Genomic DNA, 24020 nt, shown 5'->3' on the forward strand with positions numbered 1-24020 from the left:
ACGAGAAAACCCAAGCCAACATCACCCGCCTCACAGACCAGTTGATAAACTCACCACCAATGTTGGCAGCTTCAACTCCACAGTCACTTCCCTACAGACCATGATGGTGTCACTCCAAGCTTCTATTGCCAAATTGACAGCTTTAGATAAAATAAAGGGTCCCATCCACTCTGGGAATTCTTCCAACTTCGTACCACATGGTCCGCTTCATGCCCCACCACCATCACCCCTCATTTTACACCACCGCCACCACCATATGGAGTGGGATGACATGATTTTTATGGAACTGATAGAGAAGCGAGGTTGGACATCCTTGAATTTTACGGGGATAATACCGAAGCAATACCTTGACTGGGCACATATTTGGAGATATTTTTCAGATGGTACAGGTTAATTAAGGCCAAGAAGATTCTTTTTACAGAGGCTAAATTGAAGGGCATGGCTCAAATCTGTTAGATCAAGTACCAAAAATAGAATCGGATTGAAGGTATCAAGGTAGTCACTACTTGGACTGAGATGAGTGAAGCCGTCTACCAAAGATTCTTACCGTCCGACAATAAGCAGTGCATGCACCTCAACTGTGCACAATTGAGACAGGACAACATGATAATTGAGGATTATGTGGCCAGACTTTATTACTTACCCACTCAATCTGATTTTGAGTGGGATGAGGAGGCATTGGTGGCCTAGTTTCGCAATGACTTGCATCCTCAAATCAGTTATGCATTAGAATCCAATCAATTGCTTACCATGGAGGACCCGGTACGCCGGTACAAGTGGCATAACACGTGGAAAAAAGACTGAAGTGGCACTACACTCGGAAGACTTTTACAGACACTTTCTCCCGGATTGATAGAACGAGCAAACAACCTTCTCAACCAGTTTAGTCGTTCAACAAGCCACAAACTAGTGGGTATTTTATGGCATGCTCAAGGCCAAACCGTCCTTATTCTTCACCTCGGAATGGTTCCAACAGACCTCCTTCAAAGCCACCGGTCGAGATACAGAGTTTTACATGCAAGGGGTTCAGACATTTTTCTACACAATGTCCTAACTGTCTGGTCGCTTTTGGTAATAAAGACGAACTCATAGCTACAGGTTCAGAGGAGCAACGGAGGAACGAGATAGGACTTTTGGAGACAGAGCGTGAGCCTAGTGAGGTCAACGAGGATGATAGTGATGGAGAGTCACAGTATTGCTACGTTCTTTGTCCACTTCTGGCTACACATAAGGTATCTGATAAGGATGATTGGCTCCACAACAGCATATTCCAGACCAGGGTAAGATGCAATGACAGTTTGTGCACTATGATAATTGAAAGCATAGTTGTCACGGCGTCTCGGCAACCCAAGGCTGTGGAGAGGGTGATTGACTCCACAACTTTAAGCATATCTGATAAGGATGATTGGCTCCACAACAGCTTACGTAGGAATTATTTTGGTAGTTTCTTTATTTGAGACATTGCCCATTTTGAGTTGGGTTTCTATTATTATGTTAAAGTTTTCTTAATACTCACGAACTACAATGGAGATCACAGATTAGAATGAAATGAAATTGGTTATTGTTTGAGTGCCTGGTGTGGCCAGTTGAGTTGGGCTTCTATTATTATGATAGAAGTTTTCTTAGGCTTTCTTTATATTCATGTACTACAATGGAGATCACAGATTAGAATGGAATGAAATTGGTTTTTGTTTGGGTGCCTGGTGTGGCCTCTCTCTAAGCTACGGAATACTTCCCTATACTCTTTCTACTTTCCCTAGTTCTTCTTCCCTTGTTCTTCCTGTTCTACCAAAACTCTGCTACTACTGAAACCTAAGAGCTGTTACCTTATTCTTAAGGGCCTTATTTATCTCAAAAATCAAAGAATTGTCAGTACCTTTAAAATTTTAAACTGTTATCATTAAGGTGGGCCCATAACGATCCTGAAGTGGGCTTTGAGACCCAGGATTGCATCAGCATGCTTCTACTTTCCTATTTTTTGTTGCTTGATTAATCAATGATCTGCTAACCTTCTCTTGCTGATAATCTACAGTTTCAATTCTGTCTAGTGTTCTTAAATCCAGATTTCAGAAACTGCTTTTAAAAGTTCCGTCTTTCCATTGATTTTAAATTTCCTACTTCAAATAGGAATTTTCAACACTCTGTTTCCTGAGAATTTGTTATTATTCAATCCCTATTAATACAACACTGATCTCTTGAGTCTTGTTATTGATTTCAGCAAATCCTTCGAGGTATGATTTCAGCAAATCGTTTGAGGTATAATTTCAAAATCTCAGTCAACAATTCTGTTTTTCCTACTTCTGATTTCAGAACTTTATAAGGTCTTATTCCGCAATTAATCCATTAAAATCAGATCAATATAGATGTTGGTTTGAACCTCTAAAAATTCTTGCTAACGAATTCTTGAGTTTCCGTGAGAATTTCAGTTTCCTACTCCAATTGGAAAATCTTCATATCTCCCAATCCAGTTGTTGGATTACCAATTTGCCTTCTGGTTTTGCAGGACTGTTTATCAGTCAATAAAGAGCACTCAATCAAATTTCTGGCCTCATCTGAATTATTGATTTGCTGAAATTAATTTTATTTTGAATCTGGTTTCTAAACCCTTCACAGCAATTCTGGTTTTCCGCTGGATAACCTTGTCATTAGATGATTTAGAATCTCCATCAGAAGTGGGTCACAGTAGGGAAGAAAATGGATTTATGGATGGAATCAAATATGCAGTATTTACAGACAACGGTATTCGGCATCAATCGAATCACTGTTCGCGACCCAGGATTCTATTTTATTATCAATCCAATCACAGTTCACCTTTTTTTTATTTTTTCTTATCAATGAATAGATCTCTTTTTTAACACAATTAACTACAAAAAACATAAAAACCAATCAGCATAAAATTTTGTTTGGGTGAATAAATATGTATTACCATACCCTAGGGGGGGGGGGGCAGGGAAAAGAGAGAAAGGAATATACAAGGGAAGAGGGGGGAGGGGAGAAACAAAGCCGACCTACGCAGAGGTGGCAATAAAAAGGGAGGTCAGATCAAGACCCCAAAAAACAGCAATGTGCCTATTTCTAAGGGTGTCTCTGATAGCACGAAGAGGGAGATGGCTGAGCTTGGAAGAGACATCAAAGGAGATGGCTTTCCAAATCAGGTCAAAGGATCGAGAGTTGGAAGTCCATCTCCTAATGTTACGCTCCATCCAAATGTGGTGAACAGCAGCTCCAAAGATTAGCTTGCCAATGATGTCGCAGATCGAGGTCCCTGAAAAGGACTTAGCCACCCAGGGCCATTCTCGGTCAAAAGGGAAGGGTCTTCTGCTACAGTGCCAAATGGAAGAGAGGGCTTTTTTCCAAATGGTTGAGGTGAAAGGGCAGTCAAAGAAGAGGTGGGGAATGTCTTCGAGGCCGTTCCAACAAAGGGAGCAGGTGGAGGGAACATGGATGTGACAGTGAATAAGGAAGGCTTGGGTTGGGAGGCAAAGGCGGAGGGCTCTCCAGGTGGTGAGGCTATGGCGGGGAATGTGGCCTTTGAACCAGACAAGGTTGTGCCAAGGGATAATGGGGGCGGAGTGGCAAACAAAGTTCCAAGCAGAGAAGGAGGTGAAGCGGCCATTGGGAGAGGGCAGCCCCAAAAGTTTGTCATCAGAAGGGGGGGGGGAGGGGGGAGAGCAGGCCATATCCTATCGACAATAGAGGGATTGAGAAGAGGGGGGGGACACCAGGCTCCAGAGGAAATGAGAGAGGACAGGGGGGCATTTTTTGGGAAACCAGAGGGTAGATGGACCTGGGACCCAGAATGCAATACAAGATACCAAGAGGGTGCCAAGGGTCAAGCCAGAGGGAGGTGGAAGAACCTCGAGCAATGGAGGTAGTGATTCCACGAAGGGCCAGGGGACGGAGGGCAAGGATCTTTCTCCAAATCCAGGAGGCATCAGAGGGGGTGGGGACAGTCCATAAGGAGTCGGACTTGAGAAGGTGGGAATAGACCCAGTTGACCCAGATGGAATCCTGACAGGAAGAGATTTTCCAGATCAACTTGAGGATGCCGGCAGTGTTGGAGTCTTTGAAGCGGCGAATCCCAAGACCTCCCTCAGATTTGGGAAGGCAGATGGACTTCCAGGTTAAAGGGTGGAGAAATCTGGAGGTGTCGGCCCCTTTCCAGAGGAAGGCGCAGAAGAGGCACTCCATCTCACGAGACGTGGCTTTTGGAAGGGCAAAGATCCCACACCAGTAGATGTAAGTAGCTTGGAGGACGGAGCGAATACAAACAAGGCGGCCGGCATAGGAAAGGAGTTTGCTTTTCCAAAGCTAGAGACGCTTACGGATATTGTCCAGCATGGGAGCGCAATGATGCCTAGTGAGCCGGGCCGGAATGAGGGGAAGGCCAAGGTACTTGACTGGGAGGGAGCCAAGGGTGAAACCAGTCAGGTGAAGAAGGGAATCCTTTTCTGAATCGGGAATACCAAAGAGGAAGATTTTGGATTTAAGGAGATTGATGCGGAGACCAGAGAGGGATTCAAAGAGATGAAGGGAATCCATGATAGCAGAGATAGAAGAGTGAGAAGCTTTGGAGAAGATCATCAGATCATCAGCAAAAGCAAGATGGGTAAGATTGATATGCTTGCATTTGGGGATGGGGGAGATGAGATGGAGGTCCGTTTTGGATTGGAGGCTACGGGAAAGGACTTCCAAAGCTATGGAGAAAAGGAAGGGGGAGAGAGGACAGCCTTGACGAATACCTACTTTGGAGTGGAAAAACCAGCAGGGGAACCATTGACCAGCACGGAGAAGGAGGGAGAAGAGATGCAAGCATGAATCCAACGGACAAAGGCAGGGGGGAAGCCCATTTGGGATAGCACTCCACAGATGAAGTCCCAACGAAGGGAGTCAAAAGCTTTGTGGAGATAATCTTCATGAGGGTGGCCGGAGAATGAGATTTGCGCTCAAAACCCCGCACCACCTCAGAGCAAAGAATGATGTTGTCTGCAATGCTGCGGCCAAAAATGAAGGCAAATTGGTTCGGGCTAACAAGAGTAGGGATAACCGCCTTGATTCTGTTGGCCAGGATTTTGGCAATGAATTTGTAGATGAGGTTGCAAAGGGAAATGGGCCTGAAATCCGCGAGGAGGTGGCCCCCTCTTTTTTGGGGATGAGGCAGATGAAAGTCTGATTGACCTGGGCAAGCTGGCTAGGCTTGTAGAAGAAGCTACGGATGGCTTTGAAAAGGTCTCCTTTGATGGAGTCCCAGCAGCTGAGGAAGAAACCCATACTGAAGCCATCAGGGCCAGGGGCTTTGTTGGACTTATGGGAGCGGATAGCCTTGGAGATCTCATCATCCAAGGGAATGCTAATGAGGGAGTCAGCGCTCTGGGAGGAGAGGAATTTGTTGATGAGGTTCGGGGGAATGGGGGGGCGGAGAGGAGGGGGGGATTGAAAAGATTGGCATAGAAAGAGATGGAGGCAGATTTAATGTCATGGACCGAGGCGAGGGGGGACCCATCAGAGGAGTGAAGAAGGGTGATGGAGTTAGAATTGAGGCGGGCTTTCAGAGATCTGTGGAATAAGCAGAGTTGGAGTCACCCACCCAAGCCACTTGATGCGAGCCTTTTGGCGCAGGAAGTTTTCCTCAAGGGAAGAAAGGGAATACAATTCCTCATAAAGGGACTTTTCCTCGGAGGCAAGAGAAGGGTTGAGGGGATCAGATTGAAGTCTAAGTTGTAAGGAAGAGAGATTAGACTTGCAAGAGGAAAGCCTGGAATTGATGTTACCAAAGGTGGAGAGATTCCACCTTTTCAGGGCACCCTTGGTATTATGGAGTTTCCTAGAGAGAGCAATGAGGGGAAGGGAAGGAGAGGAGACCGGGGTGCGCCAAGCCTTGAGGACGGTGGGAAGGAAGAGATGGGAGGAAGTCCACATGTCAAAAAATTTGAAAGGCTTGGGGCCAAAAGAAGTGTAGGAGTGGATTTGGATATGGCATGGGCAGTGATCAGACAAGCCTTGAAGAAGGAAGTTGGCTAGAGAGTGGGGGAAGGAAGAGAGCCAAGCCTCATTAGAGATGAATCGATCAAGTTTGCAAGCTATGCGGTCGGGACCAGAGCGGCGGTTGTTCCAAGTGAGGGGGGAACCAGTCCATCGAAGGTCATCAAGGCCAAGATCTTCTACGCACTCATTAAAAGCAAGGACGGAAGGAGAATCGATGGGTCTTCCGCCAAGTTTCTCAATTTGGGAGCGAACCACATTGAAGTCACCACCTAAGCCCCAAGGGTCGGAGTCCAAGGAGGGCTTAAGGAGGGGGAGGTCGTGCCATAGAGACACACGCTTGGTAGCAAGGTTGCTGGCATAGATGACCGTCAAAAGGAAGGAGGTAGGGGAGTTGGGGATGGAGAGGCTAAGATGGAGGAATTGGGGAGAGGAGTAGAGGAGAGAGGCGGTGATTTTGGACGGGTCCCAAAGGAACCAGATCCGACCAAGAGGGGAATGGTTGTAGTTGGAGAGAAGAGACCAGGAAGGGGTAATAGAGGCAGCAATGCGGGAAGCATTATCTTGATGGACACGAGTTTCAAGAAGAGCACAAAAAGAGGAGTGGGAAGACTTAATAAGGGACCTAATATCCTGATGCTTAGCCAGGGAATTAAGACCCCTGACATTCCAAAGAAATCCAGCAGACATGAGAACTAAGAGGGGAATGGCCGAGTGTGCACCGGAGGGGTGCTACGATAGCGACGGCGAGAGAAGACAAGAGCCGGGCAGCGAAGGAGAGGCCTGCATGGGGGGGGAGGGGAGTTGAAACCGGGGGAGTAAGGGGACCTGGTGAGAGAATGGGACGGGGGGGTGGGGAAGAGTTTGTGGTAAAGGTAAGCAGGGGGCGTATTAGATGGGTAGGTTATAGGAAAAGAAAGATTGGGCTTGGGCTGGGGGTAATGGGTCAAGAGGAGGGGAGGGTTGGGTTAAGGTAACAGGGGTACCGGGCCGAGAGCAAAGGGGGATGGGCTAGGGCCAAGGGTTTGGTGGGAGGGGGGTAATGGGTCGAAGAGTTGGGATGGGGAAGATGGGCCTCGAGAGTGGACCAAGAAGGAGAAGTGGGGGTGGAGGTTAAGGGTGTGGGCCCAAAAGGAACATCGGTAAGGGAGGTGGAAGAGTGAAAGTCGATAAAGGGTGGTGACGTGTTGGGGGTAGGGAGAAAAGGGGGTAGAGGGTGTAAAAAGGACGGAGAGATGGAGGGTAAAAGGGGAAGAGGGGGTAAAGATGGTACATAGGAGGGGTAAGTGGGGGGTAAAAGGGGGAAAGCAAGGTTAGAGGGTCGAAAGGACAAAAAGAGGGGGGGTATTCAAAAGAGGGGCTAAAGCAGTCTGAGTCTGCTCAGAGGGGGAGGTGATTTGGCGAGAAAGGCAAGGGGAGCAAATCCTCAAGCAAGGGTTCGACAAATGAAAACGGCGACTGACTAATCTCGATGGGGAGCAAGACAACAGTCCCGTGCAGGTGGTAGGAGACGAGACAGAGGCTCTTCCAAGCTCAAAGGGGAAATGTGGCCTGGTACATCACCGTGTTCGCGCAGATGCAGAGAGGCAAAGCAGTAGGATCTTCGATGGCCAGTTTGTCAACATGCTCGATGATCGAGGAGTCTGGCGTCTGCAGGGGTTGCAGGACGAGAGCCTGGGAAGTCTCGATGCTTGGGGCAGACGTATTTCCAGAAATAGCAGCGGCATTGAAGGCGACGATGGCAGTGGAATTTCGAGGACGACGACTGAGCCGGCGACACTGGCGCCTATTTCGCTTGGGAGTTCTGCCGCGATGCACTGCAGGGGAAGGATCTTCGATGGGCAATGCTTCGGTGGCGGAGACTTCGTTGAGAGAGGAAATCGCAGCCGGAAGATGATCGATGAGAGAGGAAGTCGCAGCAGGACGATGATCTTCCTACGTGGTAGGCTGTGTCTCCGGGAGCAGTTGTTACAGATGCAGGGCAGGTAGAGTTTGAGTGACCATAAGATTTGCATTGCTGACAGTGAGGAGGTAGCCATTCGTATCGCACAGGCTGTCCAAACCAGAAGCCATCTTCTTCTTTGATAGAGATGGATGAAGGGCAAGGGGAGTCTGCTGAGATGTCAACACAGAGTCTCGCAAACGAAAGCCTATGTTGTTTGAGAGTGCGCAGGTCCGTGCGGAGAGGCTCTCAGTGGTCCAGTAGTGGAGGGGTAATCCAGGGAGAGTGACCCACAAGGGAATGGTGTTGAAGTCGACCTTGTGGAGAAGGAGATGAGGCTGCCATTGACGAAGAAAGATTGGTTTGGTTCCCACCATCCAAGGGGGGCACCATCCAACGCGCGAGTCTTGGCTTCTTCAGAGAAAAACTTGAAGAGGAACACACCAGAGTCGAGGAGATGGATATCAAGCATCCCATGAGCTTTCCATTGCTTGGTGAGGGAGGCCTGGACTATGGAGAAAGAAGGTCGGCCACCCAGAAAATGCCCCACAAGGCAGGAGGTCCATTTCGGGAGTTCAGGGGATAGAATGGACATGGGGCAGAGGGCGAAAGGGACGCCATTTTTAGTGAGGGGTTTTGAAAAGTGTAGGGAAGTATCAATCTGAGAAGGAGGATTCTGACGTAAAAGGGAGGACCAGGAGGCAGAGGGGGGGGGATTTGAGACGCAGCAGTGGAAGGTGGGGGAGAGGGAGAGATGACAGTGGAGGGGTTGCCGGGGGAGTCAAGGAGGGGTGGCGGTGAGGGCAAAGGCGGAGGGCTGGCCGGGGGGGGAGAGGGAAGGTTCATGACTTCGGTCGCCGAGTAATATTTAGGTTACTGGTAAAGTTTAATAGTTTATTTGAACACTCATTTTTTTCCTAGCTACAATATAATATTGGCATGTATAGGAGAGCGCCAGACTCATAACTGACCTGCCATGAGGAAGAGATTGTAGGTACTGCACCGTTATTAATAGCATCCAGAAAAGATTGTGTTATACCAGCAAGAACAGGGCCCGTCATTATTGTAGCTCCCACTTGCTTGGGCCTGGTTCTCTCGAAAACAAACTTTGTTAATGCATCCAAGCCAGATCTAAATTCTGGGCGTAATTTGTCTAACTGCATACAGAAAACAATAACTTATTATAGTGATGAAATAGAGAATAGAACGGATTCAGAATCTGATATACAAGTAAAATAAAAATAAAAATATCATTCTTATTATTATTAAGACCAAATGCACATTAAAATGACTCACAGGGATTTGCTCAAGTCGTTGAAGATCATTTTCCTTGTTAAGTGGCCGAACAAGGGTGAAGCATTCTCTATCTGGGAAAAGAGCACGAATTGACTCTCGGATCTATTGATAATTAATATAAGAATTAGCAACTCCAGCTGGATATAACATGGCAAAGATAGAGTAATGAAGAAAGAACATATAATTTTTTTTTTGGTAAAAAACAAAGAAAGAACTTATAATCACTCATACAACATACTTGACTATAGACATTAAAAAGTAAACAACAGAAAATATGGCAGTGAAAATAGAAAATATCACTAAAACCACAACTTCAACAATACAATCAAAATCTCAAATGTCTGATATAACCATCTACTGTACTGAAGATGATTACATATAGCTGGTCGGTAAGAATCAATTTTGAAAAGTAAGTATATGCCCATAAATCCACATTATCACAGGAAAAAAAAATCAGAGTAATATGTACCTCATTTTTTGCAGCTATGTCTTTTCCACTCCCTTGCATTGGCCTCAAGGCAAGCTCTAGGTAATCACGTGGTGTTATTCTCCTATCATTCTCTACTAAGTCTAAATAAAAGTCCTGTAAGTGACGAGTTAAAAATTTGCAATCACATAACTTGGCCAAGGGCAAAGATTTTTCAATATGATAAACAAAAAAGAAAAAGTTAATGACAATCAACAAATCAAAAGCCTGTTCACATCAAACCAAGAACCTTTGTTCATCTGGGGGCAGATGTGCAAGATGGCAGAAGGAAATGCACAACTTGTTTTATTCTTGATTGTTGTATATCTCAAGAAATCTGGCTTCGTGAGGCGCTTTGGGCAGAATTGAGAATTGCCAAGAGAAGTAATAGCTATCTTACCCAACAGTAATTTACTGCTTTAGTGAAAGGAAAATTTTCACTCATTTCTTTAGCAATTTGCTGGGAGCCAAGGAAAAATCGGAATTGAAAACTCTTCGTAGAGAAGAAGTATCTTCCCAGAATACACAAATATATTAGCTACCACATTATTAGCCAGCTCTCAGTTTAAGGCTCTTAGATGAAGTGGATTATTCCACATTTGTAGATGAACTACAACTCCTCTTTGCTCCTGATCTGCTATTTTTTCTTATTAGGACCTTTGTACTTACGTGCTTTTTGTACAATTAGCTTACACATGTCAGATGATAATACACGGATGTCAAAGCACCGTCTTCAATTGGACCAACCACTTCTCATTTTGTTTTTCTTAAAAGTATAATGAAACCAACCAATGTTACATAAAAAGTTAAAAACAAGAACCGTTTTTCACTTCTAGATCATCATGAATCTGTTTTTTTTATTATTTCTTAAAATTAAAAACCGAGAAAAAATATAATTGAATGCCCTAGGTTTTAAAAAAGATTTAAGGTGAGGAGAGTGTGTGGAAGGAAACTTAGACGTTAGGATGTTTTAACAAGTAAATAAGAGAAGAAAACATCATTAAACCATAATTAAGAGTTCAACAGATGAAAACATTATATCATTAAATTTAATCACCCTAAGAAGCCAAACAAATATTGGGGAGAACTGCCCAAGCTCAGATGCTGTAGTCCTTCCTCCAGAAGCTCTAACACGGATATGTTTAGTCATTTCAGTGACAAGAGATAGACGATCAAGTGCAGCTTCATCAATACCACCCATCTAGAAGGAATGGAGATAAATTAGGCACATCTATAGTAAAAATCAAGGAAATCAAAAAATATATATAACTATAAAAATAAAATCCAGGAAATAAATACAAACAAATGTTTATTAGCTATTGCCTGTGAGAGATAACAGAACAAAGAAAATGTAGCCTGAAAAGCTTTAAAGAATGAACAAGTCTGAGCATGAGAAGCCCCCAACCTGGTTGTAGATGAACATGCTAGATAAGAGAACAGCCAAGGAGAATATCTGGGTACTGTAAGTTCCCTGTTAAAAAAACACACAAACAGTAAAACTAGCAAATCTAGGGAGTGTAGAAGAAATAACGTTGATAGTGAACAATAAAATTTTTAAGCAAGAAACAACTGAAATTCCAAGAATAAGTAGGATAACAAATTGCATCTGAAAATCACATAAACAGAAATCTACAGGTTAAGAGCAGATCTTACAAATGTAAACTAATCCAAACTTGTAGCTGTCATCCATATTTCTAAATTGAAAAAGCAAGGAACTAAAAAGACTTAAAACTTCTTGTTTTCAGTGAAAAGTGGTGAAGAAAACCTCATTGTCACACAAAGGACCAATGCCCAAGCACAGTTCTAATCACAATTGAAGAGTAATTTCACCCAACCACTCTTACTCTCAATGGGGGATAAAGAAGAGGCATGCATGGGCAAAGCTGACAAACAGATACCCCATGCACGGCCCATCCTGAGTGAGTTTGGAGATTGAGGCCTAAGAGCAAGTACCAATAAATAAACAGGTCCCGAATCTCTCTCTTGTCACCCCTCCACCTCTTCTTTCTCACCCTTGGTGGTAAATAATCTCCCACCAAGGGACCTTAATCCTTATACTTGCAATGGTTTAAATTCTTTTTCCGTTGGGATTTGTTGATGCTTTACTTCAGGATCCCTTACGGGTATTGATGATCTGTTGATTGAGTGGTTTACCAAACAGCAACTATGACTGATTCTAAGATCTCCACCGCATCTACCAGACACAGAGGAGCAAATCAGTGTGACTTCCTTCCGTTCCCTGCCAGCCCTATTAAATTAAATGGGAGCAATTATTTGATGTGGTTGCAGTCTTGTTTTTTGGCCATTGGTTCCCGTGGTTTCCCAAGTTACATCACAGGGACATCTGTTATGCCTACTGATGCTGGTCCTTCCCAAGATAAATGGATGACATCAATTTTCTCATGAAGTCATATGCCATTAACTCCATGAATCCTGAAATCGCTGGTGGCTATCTCCTTGATACTGCTGCCAAAATTTGGAAGACGGCCAAAGACACTTACTCCTAGGTCAGTAATGCTACCCAATGCTATGAGCTCTGCCAGAAAATACATGCTACAAAGCAACAAGAGTTGTCTCTTCCCCAATATTATTCTAAGCTGCGTAACATGTGGCAACAGTTGGATTTTTATGGGCCCTTCACTGCTGTTTATGATGTTGATGCTACTGCCTCAAGAAGTGGGAAGAAGGTCTTCATGTTTTTGATTTCCTTGACAGACTGAATATTGAGTAGGATCAGATTCAGGCTCATGTCCTGAACAGTGATCCATTCCCGACTCTTGAACAGGCATATGCTATTGTGAAATCAGAAGAAAGCCGTCGCACTGCTATGGTTCACCCACTTACCCAGAAGTTAGATTTTAGGTTAGGAAAGTGGGTAAGAAGAGGAGAAGAAGTTGGAGGAAGAGGAAGAAGGAGACAAGGAGAAGGAAGAGAAACTATTGCGGTTGTCAATGCTGTGTTGGAGATTATTCTCTCCACGCCTATGTTACTCAAATAACAACTCTTAACATATTACATCCAACCTCCCTAGGGAGGTAAAAGATAAAAAGAAGAAAAAGAAGAAATTACATAATAAGGGAACTAGATAAGGTCCAGTTCCTAAAGTACCCCTAGGACATAAATTCTAATAACTCTAACACTCCCCCTCAAGCTGGAGAATAAATATCATACATTCCCAGCTTGCATAGGAGAGTACCAAACAGAAGAGAGGCAAGTGCCTTGGTGAAGATGTCTACCAGTTGATCACCAGTCTTTACAAAAGGAGTACAAATGCAGCAAGTGTCTATCTTCTCCTTGATGAAGTGTCGATCAACTTCAATGTGCTTGGTTCTGTCATGTTGTACTGGATTTTGAGCAATACTGATGGCAACCTTGTTGTCACAGTTGAGTCTCATAGGGCCTTCAGTATCAAACCCCAATTCCTGAACTAGTCTTTTCAACCATATGAGTTCACACACTCCATGAGCCATAGTTCTAAATTCTGCCTCGGCACTGGATCTAGCTACAATCGGTTGTTTTGTTGATTCTCCATGTAACCAAGTTACCTCCCACAAAGGTACAATAGCCGGAGGTAGACCTCCTGTCTGTGATGGATCCAGCCCAATCAACATCAGTAAAACCTTCCACTCTTAGGTGGTTGTGCATAGCATACAACAGTCCTTTCCCTGGGCACGACTTCAAATATCTAAGAATACGATACACAACATCTAAATCGCCACTCTTGGAGGCATGCATAAATTGGCTCACTACTCCTACGGCATAGGAAATATCTGGGCGTGTCATAGAAAGGTAAATAAGCTTCCCAACTAGCCTCCGGTACTTTCCCGCATCAACAAGAGAAGGACCACAATCTTCTCCTAGTTTATGATTCTGCTCAATAGGAGAACTTGCTGGTTTGCAACCTAACATCCCTGTCTCTATCAACAAATCTAGCACAAACTTTCGTTAACATATGTTGATTCCTCTCTTGGTCCTTAATGCTTCAATGCCTAAGAAATACTTCAAGGGACCCAGATCTTTGATTTCAAACTGTTTAGCCAAATGATTTTCAATTTATTTATCTCAGCCATATCATCTCCAACGACTACAATATCATCAACATAGACAATGAGGGCTGTGACAGTACCATTGCTTCGCACGGCATAGGAAATATCTGGGCGTGTCATAGAAAGATAAATAAGCTTCCCAACTAGCCTCTAGTACTTTCCCGCATCAACAAGAGAAGGACCACAATCTTCTCCTAGTTTATGATTCTGCTCAATAGGAGAACTTGTTGGTTTGCAGCCTAACATCCCTGTCTCTATCAACAAATCAAGCACAAACTTTCGTTGACATATGTTGATTCCTCTCTTGGTCCTTGATGCTTCAATGCCTAAGAAATACTTCAAGGGACCCAGATCTTTGATTTCAAACTGTTTAGCCAAATGATTTTCAATGTATTTATCTCAGCCATATCATTTCCAGCGACTACAATATCATCAACATAGACAATGAGGGCTGTGACGGTACCATTGCTTTGCTTGGTAAAGAGAGTGTGGTCAGCTTGACTCTGGGAATATCTATTCTTCAGAATAGCCTGTCGGAAGCGCTCAAACCATGTCTTTGGTGACTATTTGAGTCCATATAGTGCCTTCTTAAGGAGACATAACTTCCCTTCAGCTGAAGATATTTTGCAGCCTGGTGGAGGTTGCATGTACACTTCCTCTTCCAAGTCACCATGAAGAAAGGCATTCTTCATATCTAACTGATATAATGGCCAATATTTATTGGCAGCCAATGATAAAAGAACTCTTATGGAGTTGTGCTTAGCCACAGGAGCAAATTTCTCCTGATAGTCAATCCCATAGACTTGACTATATCCCTGGGCTACTAACCGTGCTTTGTATCTCTCAACAGTGCCATCAGATTTATACTTGATTGTATAGATCCATCTACATCCAGCTGGGACACGTCCCTTGGGAAGATCCACCAATTGCCAAATGCCATTCTTTTCAAGAGCCATCATCTCCACAGACATAGCTTGTCTCCACTTTGGGTCAGACATAGCATCAGTAACATTCCTGGGAATAGAAGCTATAGAAAGAGCAGCAATAAAGGCAAGACCTGTAGGAGAAAGAGCATCATAGGAAACAAATTGGGCTATAGGGTTGGTATAAGCTCTTTTTCCCTTTCTAACAGCATTAGGAAGGTCTAAATCAGATGGAGGAGAAGGGATATCACCTGATTGATGACGAGAATGGATCTCAAGATGTGGATTTGGATTCAAAGAGGACTCTTGGTAGGTCTTCTTTCCTTCATTATGAAAACCTTCACCTCTCTTGTATTTAATGTGGTAACCCTTCTCCTTACAAGGACCACTATCAACAACCAAATCTGTATTCACATCCACATCCATAGCCCTGTGTTTTCCAATGTCAAGCATAAAAGGAGAGATAGGTAGAGAATAATGAAGGAAATCAGCAGCCTGTTCACAAAGGGACAGACTCAAGGAAAGTCACATCTTTGGAGGTGAAGCACCTGCGAGAAGATGGGTGATAGCACTTATAAGCTTTGGTAGTAGAAGAGTACCCAAGAAAGAGACACTTGAGAGCTTTGGGATCAAGTTTAGTACGATGTGATTCGTTAACATGCACATAACAAACACAGCCAAAGACTTTAGGAGGAAGAGAGAAAGCAAAAACCTGTGGAGATAAGATGTCTAAGGGAGATTTGAAATCAAGAAGTTTGGTAGCCATGCGATTAATGACAAAGGAAGCAGTGAGAAAAGCTGCAGACCAGAAGGTCTTGGGAACATGCATGCCAAACAAGAGACTACGGGTGTCCTCCAATAAATGGCTATTTTTCCTCTCAGCAACCACATTTTGTTGGGGTGTGTCAACAAACGCGAGCTGATGGATAATGCCATTATTAGTCAAGAAGGCTTGGAGGCCACCAAACATGTATTCTCCTCCTTTATCAGACCGAACAATTTGAAACGAGTATCAAACTGAGTAAGAATCATCTAATAAAAATTCTGAAATGCATCACAAACATCACTTTTATGTTTCATAAGAACAGTCCAAGTAGCACGAGAAAAATCATCAACCAATGACACAAAGTAACGATAGCCAAATAAAGAGGTAGTAGGGGAAGGTCCCCAAACATCAGTATGCACAATATGGAAAGGAGCAAGTGAGCAACAGTTCTATTATCATGATATGGATAAGAAAAACGACAATAATTTGGCAAACATACATGGTTCCCATTGAAAAACATGAGAAGAAGCAATAGAAGAAAATAAGTGAGGTAATTGTTTCCTCATTACAACAAAAGATTGATGGTTAAGATGACGATGCCATAACATAACAGACTCCACAGAACTACTTTCATTACGTCCACACACATAAGACTGAGTTGTGGGCAAAAAAGGGTCAAAAAGGTAAAGGCCTTGCTCCTCACGTCCACTACCATTAATCATCTTCGTCACCAAATCATGAAAAAGACAGTGAGAAGGAAAAAATGTGACACAACAGTTCAGAGATTTAGTCAAGTGACTCACAGATAGAAGATTAAATGTAAGGTCAGGAACATGAAGAACGGAAGTAAGGGAAATAGATGATGTAACAAGGATACTACCCTTACCAGATATGGAGGAAAGGGAGCCGTGAGCTACCCTAACCTTATCCTTACCAGAGCAAATGGTATAGGAATCATAATAATGGGACGTACTAGTCATGTGGTCAGTGGCACCAGAGTCAATGACCCAAGACTGGGCTGTAGTAGAAGCGGAGGTGGAGACCTGTAAAGCTGAGGATGAAGAAGAGCTGGCCACTGTAGGTGTAGGATATATGCTTAGCTGTGACATGACCCTACGAAACACTGCATCTGCCAAAGTGGAGTCATCTTGTGTAGCATCTGCCTTAGTCATCACAGAGTGTGATCTAGCACCCCTCTAAGGCCACCACGACCTTGTGTGCCAGGAGGACGACCATGAAGAGACCAACACCTATCCTTGGTGTGTCCAGTTCTCCCACAATGATCACATTTAAACCTGTCTCTCCCAACTCCAATGGCACCAACTGTCTCCACTGCTCTGTCTTCCTCACGGTTAGGCCCTTGGCCTCTACCACCTCCACGGGTGTCTCGGAAAGAACTAGAATTAAGAGTTGACCTCTCAAGAGATGATGCTGGTGTTGGTTCTATAGCAACACGTCGTGTCTCCTCACTCTGTAAGTAACTACAGACCTCACAAAGAGATGGAAGGGGAGACCGACCCAAAATATGGAGCCTGATTAGCTCATAGTCAAGGTTCAAACTACCAAGTAAAGTGAAGACACGCTCCTTTTTAAGAGTCCGATACACCTTTGCTTCATCCTCTGGGTTGGTCAAGTGGAGATCCCTGTAGTGGTCATACTCCTCCAAAAGACCAAGAAAAGCATTGTAGTACACAGAAATGGTCCTATCACCCTGCCTCATTGAGTTGATTTTTTGGTGAAGCTGATAGACCTTGGCAGAGTCACCCACTCTATCAACAGTCTGGGAGATACTGTCCCAGATTGCCTTGGCAATTTCTTTTCGTATAAACCTTCTCCCAATCTCGGGTGTCATGGAGAAAATTAACCATGTCATAACTGTAGAGTTTTTGGTCTCCCATTTGTCATAGGCAGGTGAACCAGGCTTGAGAGCTTTAATAGTACCAGTAATGTACCTAAGTTTTCCCTTGCTCCTAAGGGAAAGCTTCACAGAGTGTGACCAGTTCAAGTAGTTGGTGCCATCAAGCTTCACAAAGGAAATCTGTGTATGTGTGCTCTCATAAACCAACTGAGGGGCAGCTAAAGTGGGTTGTGAATCAACCGAACCAAGTCCAAATGTACCCAAATCAACCATATTGTATGGGAAACAACACTTAACCATAAACCAGATTTTCAACAGCAAGTGGGGGGTACACACTCAACCCAAATATGAATCCAACACAAGAAAGAAAATCCAGCAAGGAAGAAAAAAACAGGTATAAGCTGGACTAAGCTGCACCCAAACACTTTTCAAGAGGCAATACCAACTTAAACAAGCTCCAAGACTTCAAATAAAGGTGCTCATAATCACTCCTCAACCAAGGTGGAAGCCCATGGCACTCCAAATGCAAGAAGAAGACAGTAGTAGCAGTCTCGGTTTTACCTGGGCAAAAGAGCAGCACCACGAAAATGAGCTATGCTCAAACAAGGTCCTCAGTCATCAAGGAGGAACACATGGGGCCTAATAAGCACCCTTGCACGATCCTAGAGAGCTATTCCAAGATCCAAACACATGCCGAGAAAGAGAAATATAGGGCCTGCAACTACAAGCTGGCGGTAACCTTAGATGGAGCTCCAAATCTTCAAAGCAGTTTCATAACTTCAAGAGAGCTTCGATAGAGCTCAAAGATGGACTTCAAACAACTAAATAGGTTGTAAAGAACCTATTCCATGCTCCTTCACAGCTGTTTCACATAGAGGTCTCCTCTTTGGAATCCTAGGGTTTAGGGGATTCCAAAGAGAGAAAAAAAGGAGCAGAAAAAGAGGGATACGACTCTCAAACCTGAGAGCTCTGATACCAAGTTAGATTTTAGGTTAGGAAAGTGGGTAAGAAGAGGAGAAGAAGTTGGAGGAGGAAGAGGAAGCTAAGAGAGGAAGAAGGAGACAAGGAGAAGGAAGAGAAACTATTTCGGTTGTCAATGTTGTGTTGGAGATATTCTCTCCACACCTATATTACTCAAATAACAACTCTTAACATATTACATCCAACCTCCCTAGGGAGGTAAAAGATAAAAAGAAGAAAAAGAAGAAATTACATAATAAGGACATAAATTCTAATAACTCTAACAGAGCATTCCGCCCTCTTCACCAGCCCACAGCATTCATCCTACAGGGTTCTTTCTCGTGGTACTGGTGATCATTCCCCTCCTAATCGTCCACCGGTGAAGTGTGATTTTTGTGGTAGGAAACGACTACTAAAGACAAATGCTGGAAGTTACATGGGCACCCCAATGATACTTGGGACGTGGAGTCGTGGATAAGGTTTTAGGTCTCGGTTTCACCCTTGGTTTCACCAAGCCACAAAATCGAGTTCTGGCGAGATCTCGGCGAGTTAGTGTATTTTTTCCTGTCTTGACTCGGTGGTGGGTTTCGGTAGCCATATGGCCAAGATAGGTCCTGAAACTTGACACCCACCCTATTTTAGGCCTTACAATGGAATCATTAGTTTTCACAAATTCAAACCCAAAATGGAATTTTGACTTCGAACCCTAGGTTGGTAGTCTACGACGTAGGTGAGCTCTACCCTAGGCTATTCCACACAATATTTAGAACACATATAATTAAAGTAGAGGTGTAAAACAACTTAATTAACCATTAGGAATTAAAAAACATCAAACCATAAACCATTTAAGCATTAGGTATCATATTCATAATCATACATGGTGATGGTTTGACGGTTTGTTAATAATTGTTAGAAACTTGGAAAGAGACATAAATTAAACAAATACAAGTATAAGTGTGTAACAAGTCCTAACATTTGAGAGTAGCTAGACACAGAGGAGCTACTATTATATCACATATTAAAACTATATGTCAACAAACAAGTATTGATCATGAATCTATGAAAAACAAGTACCAAAACCCTCTCTTGATGTTGAAGCTTCAATCTTGAATCTCCAAGCTTTAATCTTCATTTGAGGTGAGATTTACCAAAAAAAAAACACCAAAACCCTCACCTCCAAGTGTTTTTCCTTCATAGCACAGCGAGAGAGGCGAGATTTCGAGTTGAGGCCGAAACCTCGACCTCGATATTGCACAAATCCTGTATCGCCTACCATCTCGTCTCGAGGCTTCACAAAACCTAGTTTTTTTTTTTGAGATCTCGCCGAGATCTTGTACCATGGACGTGGACTGGGTGGTTCTTCTATAGCCAGAGCTAATCAGACTTCATCTAAAGACAACACATCAGACAAGCCTCTTTCCCAGGAGGAATTTCAGCATCTTCGTCATCTCATGACCCGGCTGGACACCCCTTCTTCATCAATACCTTCTATAGCCTCTACTATCTCTTTTCCAGGGACCTCTAGTCCATCTTCATCTACCCCATCAGGTATTTATTTTGGTGGCAATGTGCCTCGGTCATGTCCACCTCTTGGATAATTGACTCGGGAGCCACTGACCACATGATAGGTTCTCCTCAATTCTTTCAATACTTTCCATTGTCCGATAACAGTAAAGTCCGTGTGGCTGATGGTTTACTTTCCTCTATTTCTAGGAAGGGTACCATTAAGTGCACTCCTTCTCTATCTCTTTCTTTAATTTTGCATGCCCCCAAATTTTCTACCAATTTATTGTCTATTAGTAGTCTAACTCGTGATTTCCATTCCAAAGTAACTATCTTTCCTACCCATTGTTTTTTCCAGGACTTGAAAACTAGTCGTTGATTAGCAGTGGTAAGGTGGTTGGTGGTCTCTACATGCTGAACAATCCTCCATCGGTCCCATCAGCTTTAGTTTCTCGTTCTAACTCATCTGCTTCAGCCTTAGCAGAACAACATAGGTGGCATCCACATTTAGGCTACCCTCCACTAGGAGTTCTATCTTCATTATTTTCCGGCTTAGTAAAAAGCTATAATCCAAACAATTTCTCTTGTGATGCTTGCATCTTTGCAAAACAGACTAGAGCTATTTATCCGTTTCAGATAGTAGAAGTTCAATACCATTTGGTTTGATTCATTTTGATGTATGGGGCCTTACCCGTTGTTTTTCTATTTCTGCTTTCTGGTGGTTTGTTACCTTTATTGATTGATTTAGTCGTACTAATTGGGTTTATCATATGGATCAGAAGAGTAATGTTTCATCCTACTTGCAGTTATTTCATAAAATGATTCAGACTCAGTTTGATGCCAAAGTGAAAAATTTTGAGGACCGACAATGGGAAAGAGTACATCGATGGATCATTTCACAATTATCTGTCCATTCATGCAATAATACACTGGATATCTTGTGTGGACACTCCATCACAGAATGGTGTCGCGAAAAGGAAGAACCGGCATCTCTTGGAAGTAGCCAAATCCCTTATGTTCACCATGGCGGCTCTTCCTCGGTTTTGGGGTGATGTAGTTCTTTCTGCTGATTACCTTATTATCCGGCTGCCTTCAAAAGTACTTGCAGCTCGCTGCCCCCTTGAGGTCTTATTGGGGTCTTCTTCCTTTGTAGTGCCACCAAAGGTGTTTGGGTGGGTTGTTTTTGCTAGAAATCATCATGTTAGTGGGAAATTTGATCCCAAGGGACTTCGCTGCATTTTTTGGGTTACTCTGCTACCCAGAAGGGGTATAAGTGCTATCACCCACCTACCAGGAAATTATTGGTAACCATGGATGTAGTTTTTTCAAGAATCCGAGGCCTGTTTTTTCCACCCAAGAACCTCTTGGGGGGAGTATGTAAGTGAAGAGGTGATGCCTCTCATCGAGCCATTGGTGGATGTTTTTGTGCCCATTGTTGAAGACACGTCCATAGAACTTGAGAATAGCATAATTGGAACAGAACAAGAGCAGCCTTTGATTCTAGGGGAGCAGGAGCAGCCTTTACTTTCGGGGGAGACTAGGAAGCCCAGTACCTTGAAGACTTTTTTCTTGAGGAACATGGCATAAAAGAACCACCATAACTGCTCCCACTCAATCGGCACTACATGTTCCAAGTTCTCTTCCTGGTAAGTTTGATCCTGATCCTACTCTTGACTTACCAATTGCTATACGTAAGCCACAGACAACCTGTATTAAGCATCCCATTTCTAACTTTGTTTCATATAATTCTCCTTCTTTTCATGCCTTTGTTTCCTCATTGTCGTCTGTTTTCATTCCTAACATCTAGCAGGAGGCATTAGCTAGTTTGAGGTGGAAAGAAGCGATGAATGAAGAGATGAGTGCCCTAAAAAAGAATGACACCTAAGATTGAGTACCTCTTCCTCCAGCAAAAGAAACCCGTTGGCTGCAAATGGGTTTTTGGCAGTAAAACAAAAGGCTGATGGATCTAGGAAAAAGATACAAGGCACGGCTAGTGGCTAGAGGCTTTATCCAAACCTATGGGATTGATTATCAGGAAACATTTGCCCTAGTTGCCAAGATGAACATTGTCAGGGTAATCATTTCCTATGTTGTTGACCAATGATGGGATCTTCTACAACTCAATGTAAAGAATGCATTTCTTCACGGGGAGCTAGAAGAAGAAGTTTACATGGAAATCCCTCTTGGCTTTGCTGCCTCAGAAAGACAAGGAAAGGTGTGCCGTTTGAAGACAGTCTTACATGGTCTGAAACAATCCCCTAGAGTACGGTTCAGTAGGTTCCACAACGCTATGGCGACTATTGTATATAAACAGAGCAATGCTGACCATACTCTGTTAATCACGAAGACAAGCCAGCACATTACAGTTTTGATTGTTTACGTGGATGACATAGTCATCACAGAGAGTGATAGTGATGAAATAGGCTACAACGATAAATAGGGGTCAAGTTTGGCATCTAAGCCCCCTGCCCTCCAAACAGTATAGGAGCCTTTCAGCTCATACTGCTCACACTCCTAGATCTTCACGGCACCTCCTCCACCTAGCATGATCTGGGAGCAGCTCCGAAAAGCTAGGCCTACTTAAAAATTGGAAATCCACTTTCAACAACACCAACAACACGAAAAAAGTATACTATGGTTGCCTACTGATCTGATCATACGTGATATCCAATCCCTTTACTTCGCGCCAGGCTTGGAAGCCGTAAGTCAGGCACCCTTCGCCTCTCAGAAGCGAGAAATTTGGGGACCGAATGTGAAGTGAAAGACTTTTGTAAGCTTCGATATTTTCTGGGAATAGAAGTTGCTTATTCTGCTCAAGGTATCTCTCTCTCTCAGATAAAGTATACACTTGATCTCTTGTCTAACACTGGCATATTGGGGTGTAAACCTGCTGATACACCATTAGAACCTAACACTCGTTTCAAGACTAAGGATGGAGAAACCGTGGATAAGGGCAGCCATCAAAGACTAGTTGGACGTCTGATTTATCTGTCCCATAAAAGGCCTGACATAGCATTCGTTGCAAGTGTTGTTAGCCAATATATGCATGATCCTCATTCTACTGATCCGGAGGCTGCATATAGAATCTTGAGGTACTCAACGTCCTCCCCTGGAAAATGAATTCTTTTTTTGCTTTAGAATCATTTACAGGCTGAGGCATTTACTGATGCTAACTGGGCAGGCTGTCTAGATGACAAGAGATCTACCATAGGCTATTGCACTTTTGTTGGAGGAAATCTAGTAACTTGGCGAAGCAAGAAGCAGGCTGTTGTTGCCCGGTCTAGTACAGAAGCTGAATTTCGGGCTATGGCTCATGGAATACGTGAACTTCTATGGCTCAAGGGACTTATGCACCAACTTGAGGGGGAGTGTTGTAATATGGGTTCAAGGGTATTTTTGTCATAGGGGTATTTCTGTCCTTGTAACCATTCTAGAATGTTCCTCATATTATTATAAATAAAGAGAGGCTGTGATCGTAGAGTCACAAGCCATTTTTCTATTCACAGCAGTTTTATTGAGAAAATAAGCTAAAAACCAGACCATGGCTGATCGATCAGCGACCAGCCCAATTTTTAGGTCCTAGGCTGGTCTTGGACCAAAAATTGAGGACCAATAAATAAATGGCAAGGCTTGAGGTTACCTCAGGTCAGCCCATGTACAGCACTAGAATCAAAATAAGTTCAAACAGCACAAAGGCAAACCAGATTTGCCTGACATCTAGACAAATGTGAAGGCAACTTGCAAGTAGGCCCACAGAATACTGACTCATCAAGGTCTCAGATATAAAGTATATACATGTACAAAGACTCCAGTTTGGAACCTTGCATGAGAGAGAGAAAACCATGCATTATAAACAAAATAAAAGTTCATGACAATGAGAAAGACCTAACCGTTTGATCATACGCATCAATGCCTTCACTATCCAAAAGTACAAGACTGTATTCTGTTCCGTCAAGCGCAGTCATCTTTAAGGGAGCACTCCACATCCAAAGTCCTTTGGTGCAAGGCCGATGGGTTGATGCAACTTGAAATCCTGTACTTCTCCCAAGAAGCTAACACACACGCAGAATGGGCACAGATGTCAGAATAAACATGTTATTATGCAATTTTCTCATCAAGAATAAACCAAAGAATTAAAAATTTTGCACCATGTGAATAATCTTTCAGCACCATAGCTCTTCCAAGTTTATAAAAACTATGGCATAGAGTTTCGCATTTCAATTGCCCATTTCTAAGCAAGCATATGATACTTTTAAGAAGAAAAAAAAAACTACAACC

General features: G+C 43.4%; 1 protein-coding gene across 1 annotated transcript in view; it reads right to left on the minus strand.

Annotated features, from left to right (window-relative positions):
* Positions 1 to 24020, minus strand: part of LOC122640353 (guanylate-binding protein 2-like) — a 68165-nt gene that overhangs the window by 29412 nt on the left and 14733 nt on the right. The window contains exons 2-7 of the mRNA XM_043833516.1: positions 23633 to 23794; positions 11092 to 11157; positions 10744 to 10887; positions 9690 to 9803; positions 9221 to 9322; positions 8896 to 9081 (exon numbers count right to left, since the gene is read on the minus strand). Coding sequence (XP_043689451.1) covers positions 8896 to 9081; positions 9221 to 9322; positions 9690 to 9803; positions 10744 to 10887; positions 11092 to 11157; positions 23633 to 23794 — 774 coding nt within the window. The remainder of the gene's footprint in view (positions 1 to 8895; positions 9082 to 9220; positions 9323 to 9689; positions 9804 to 10743; positions 10888 to 11091; positions 11158 to 23632; positions 23795 to 24020) is intronic.

This window comes from Telopea speciosissima, chromosome 9 (genome assembly GCF_018873765.1).
Source record: "Telopea speciosissima isolate NSW1024214 ecotype Mountain lineage chromosome 9, Tspe_v1, whole genome shotgun sequence".
In the NCBI taxonomy this organism is placed as follows: Eukaryota; Viridiplantae; Streptophyta; class Magnoliopsida; order Proteales; family Proteaceae; genus Telopea; species Telopea speciosissima.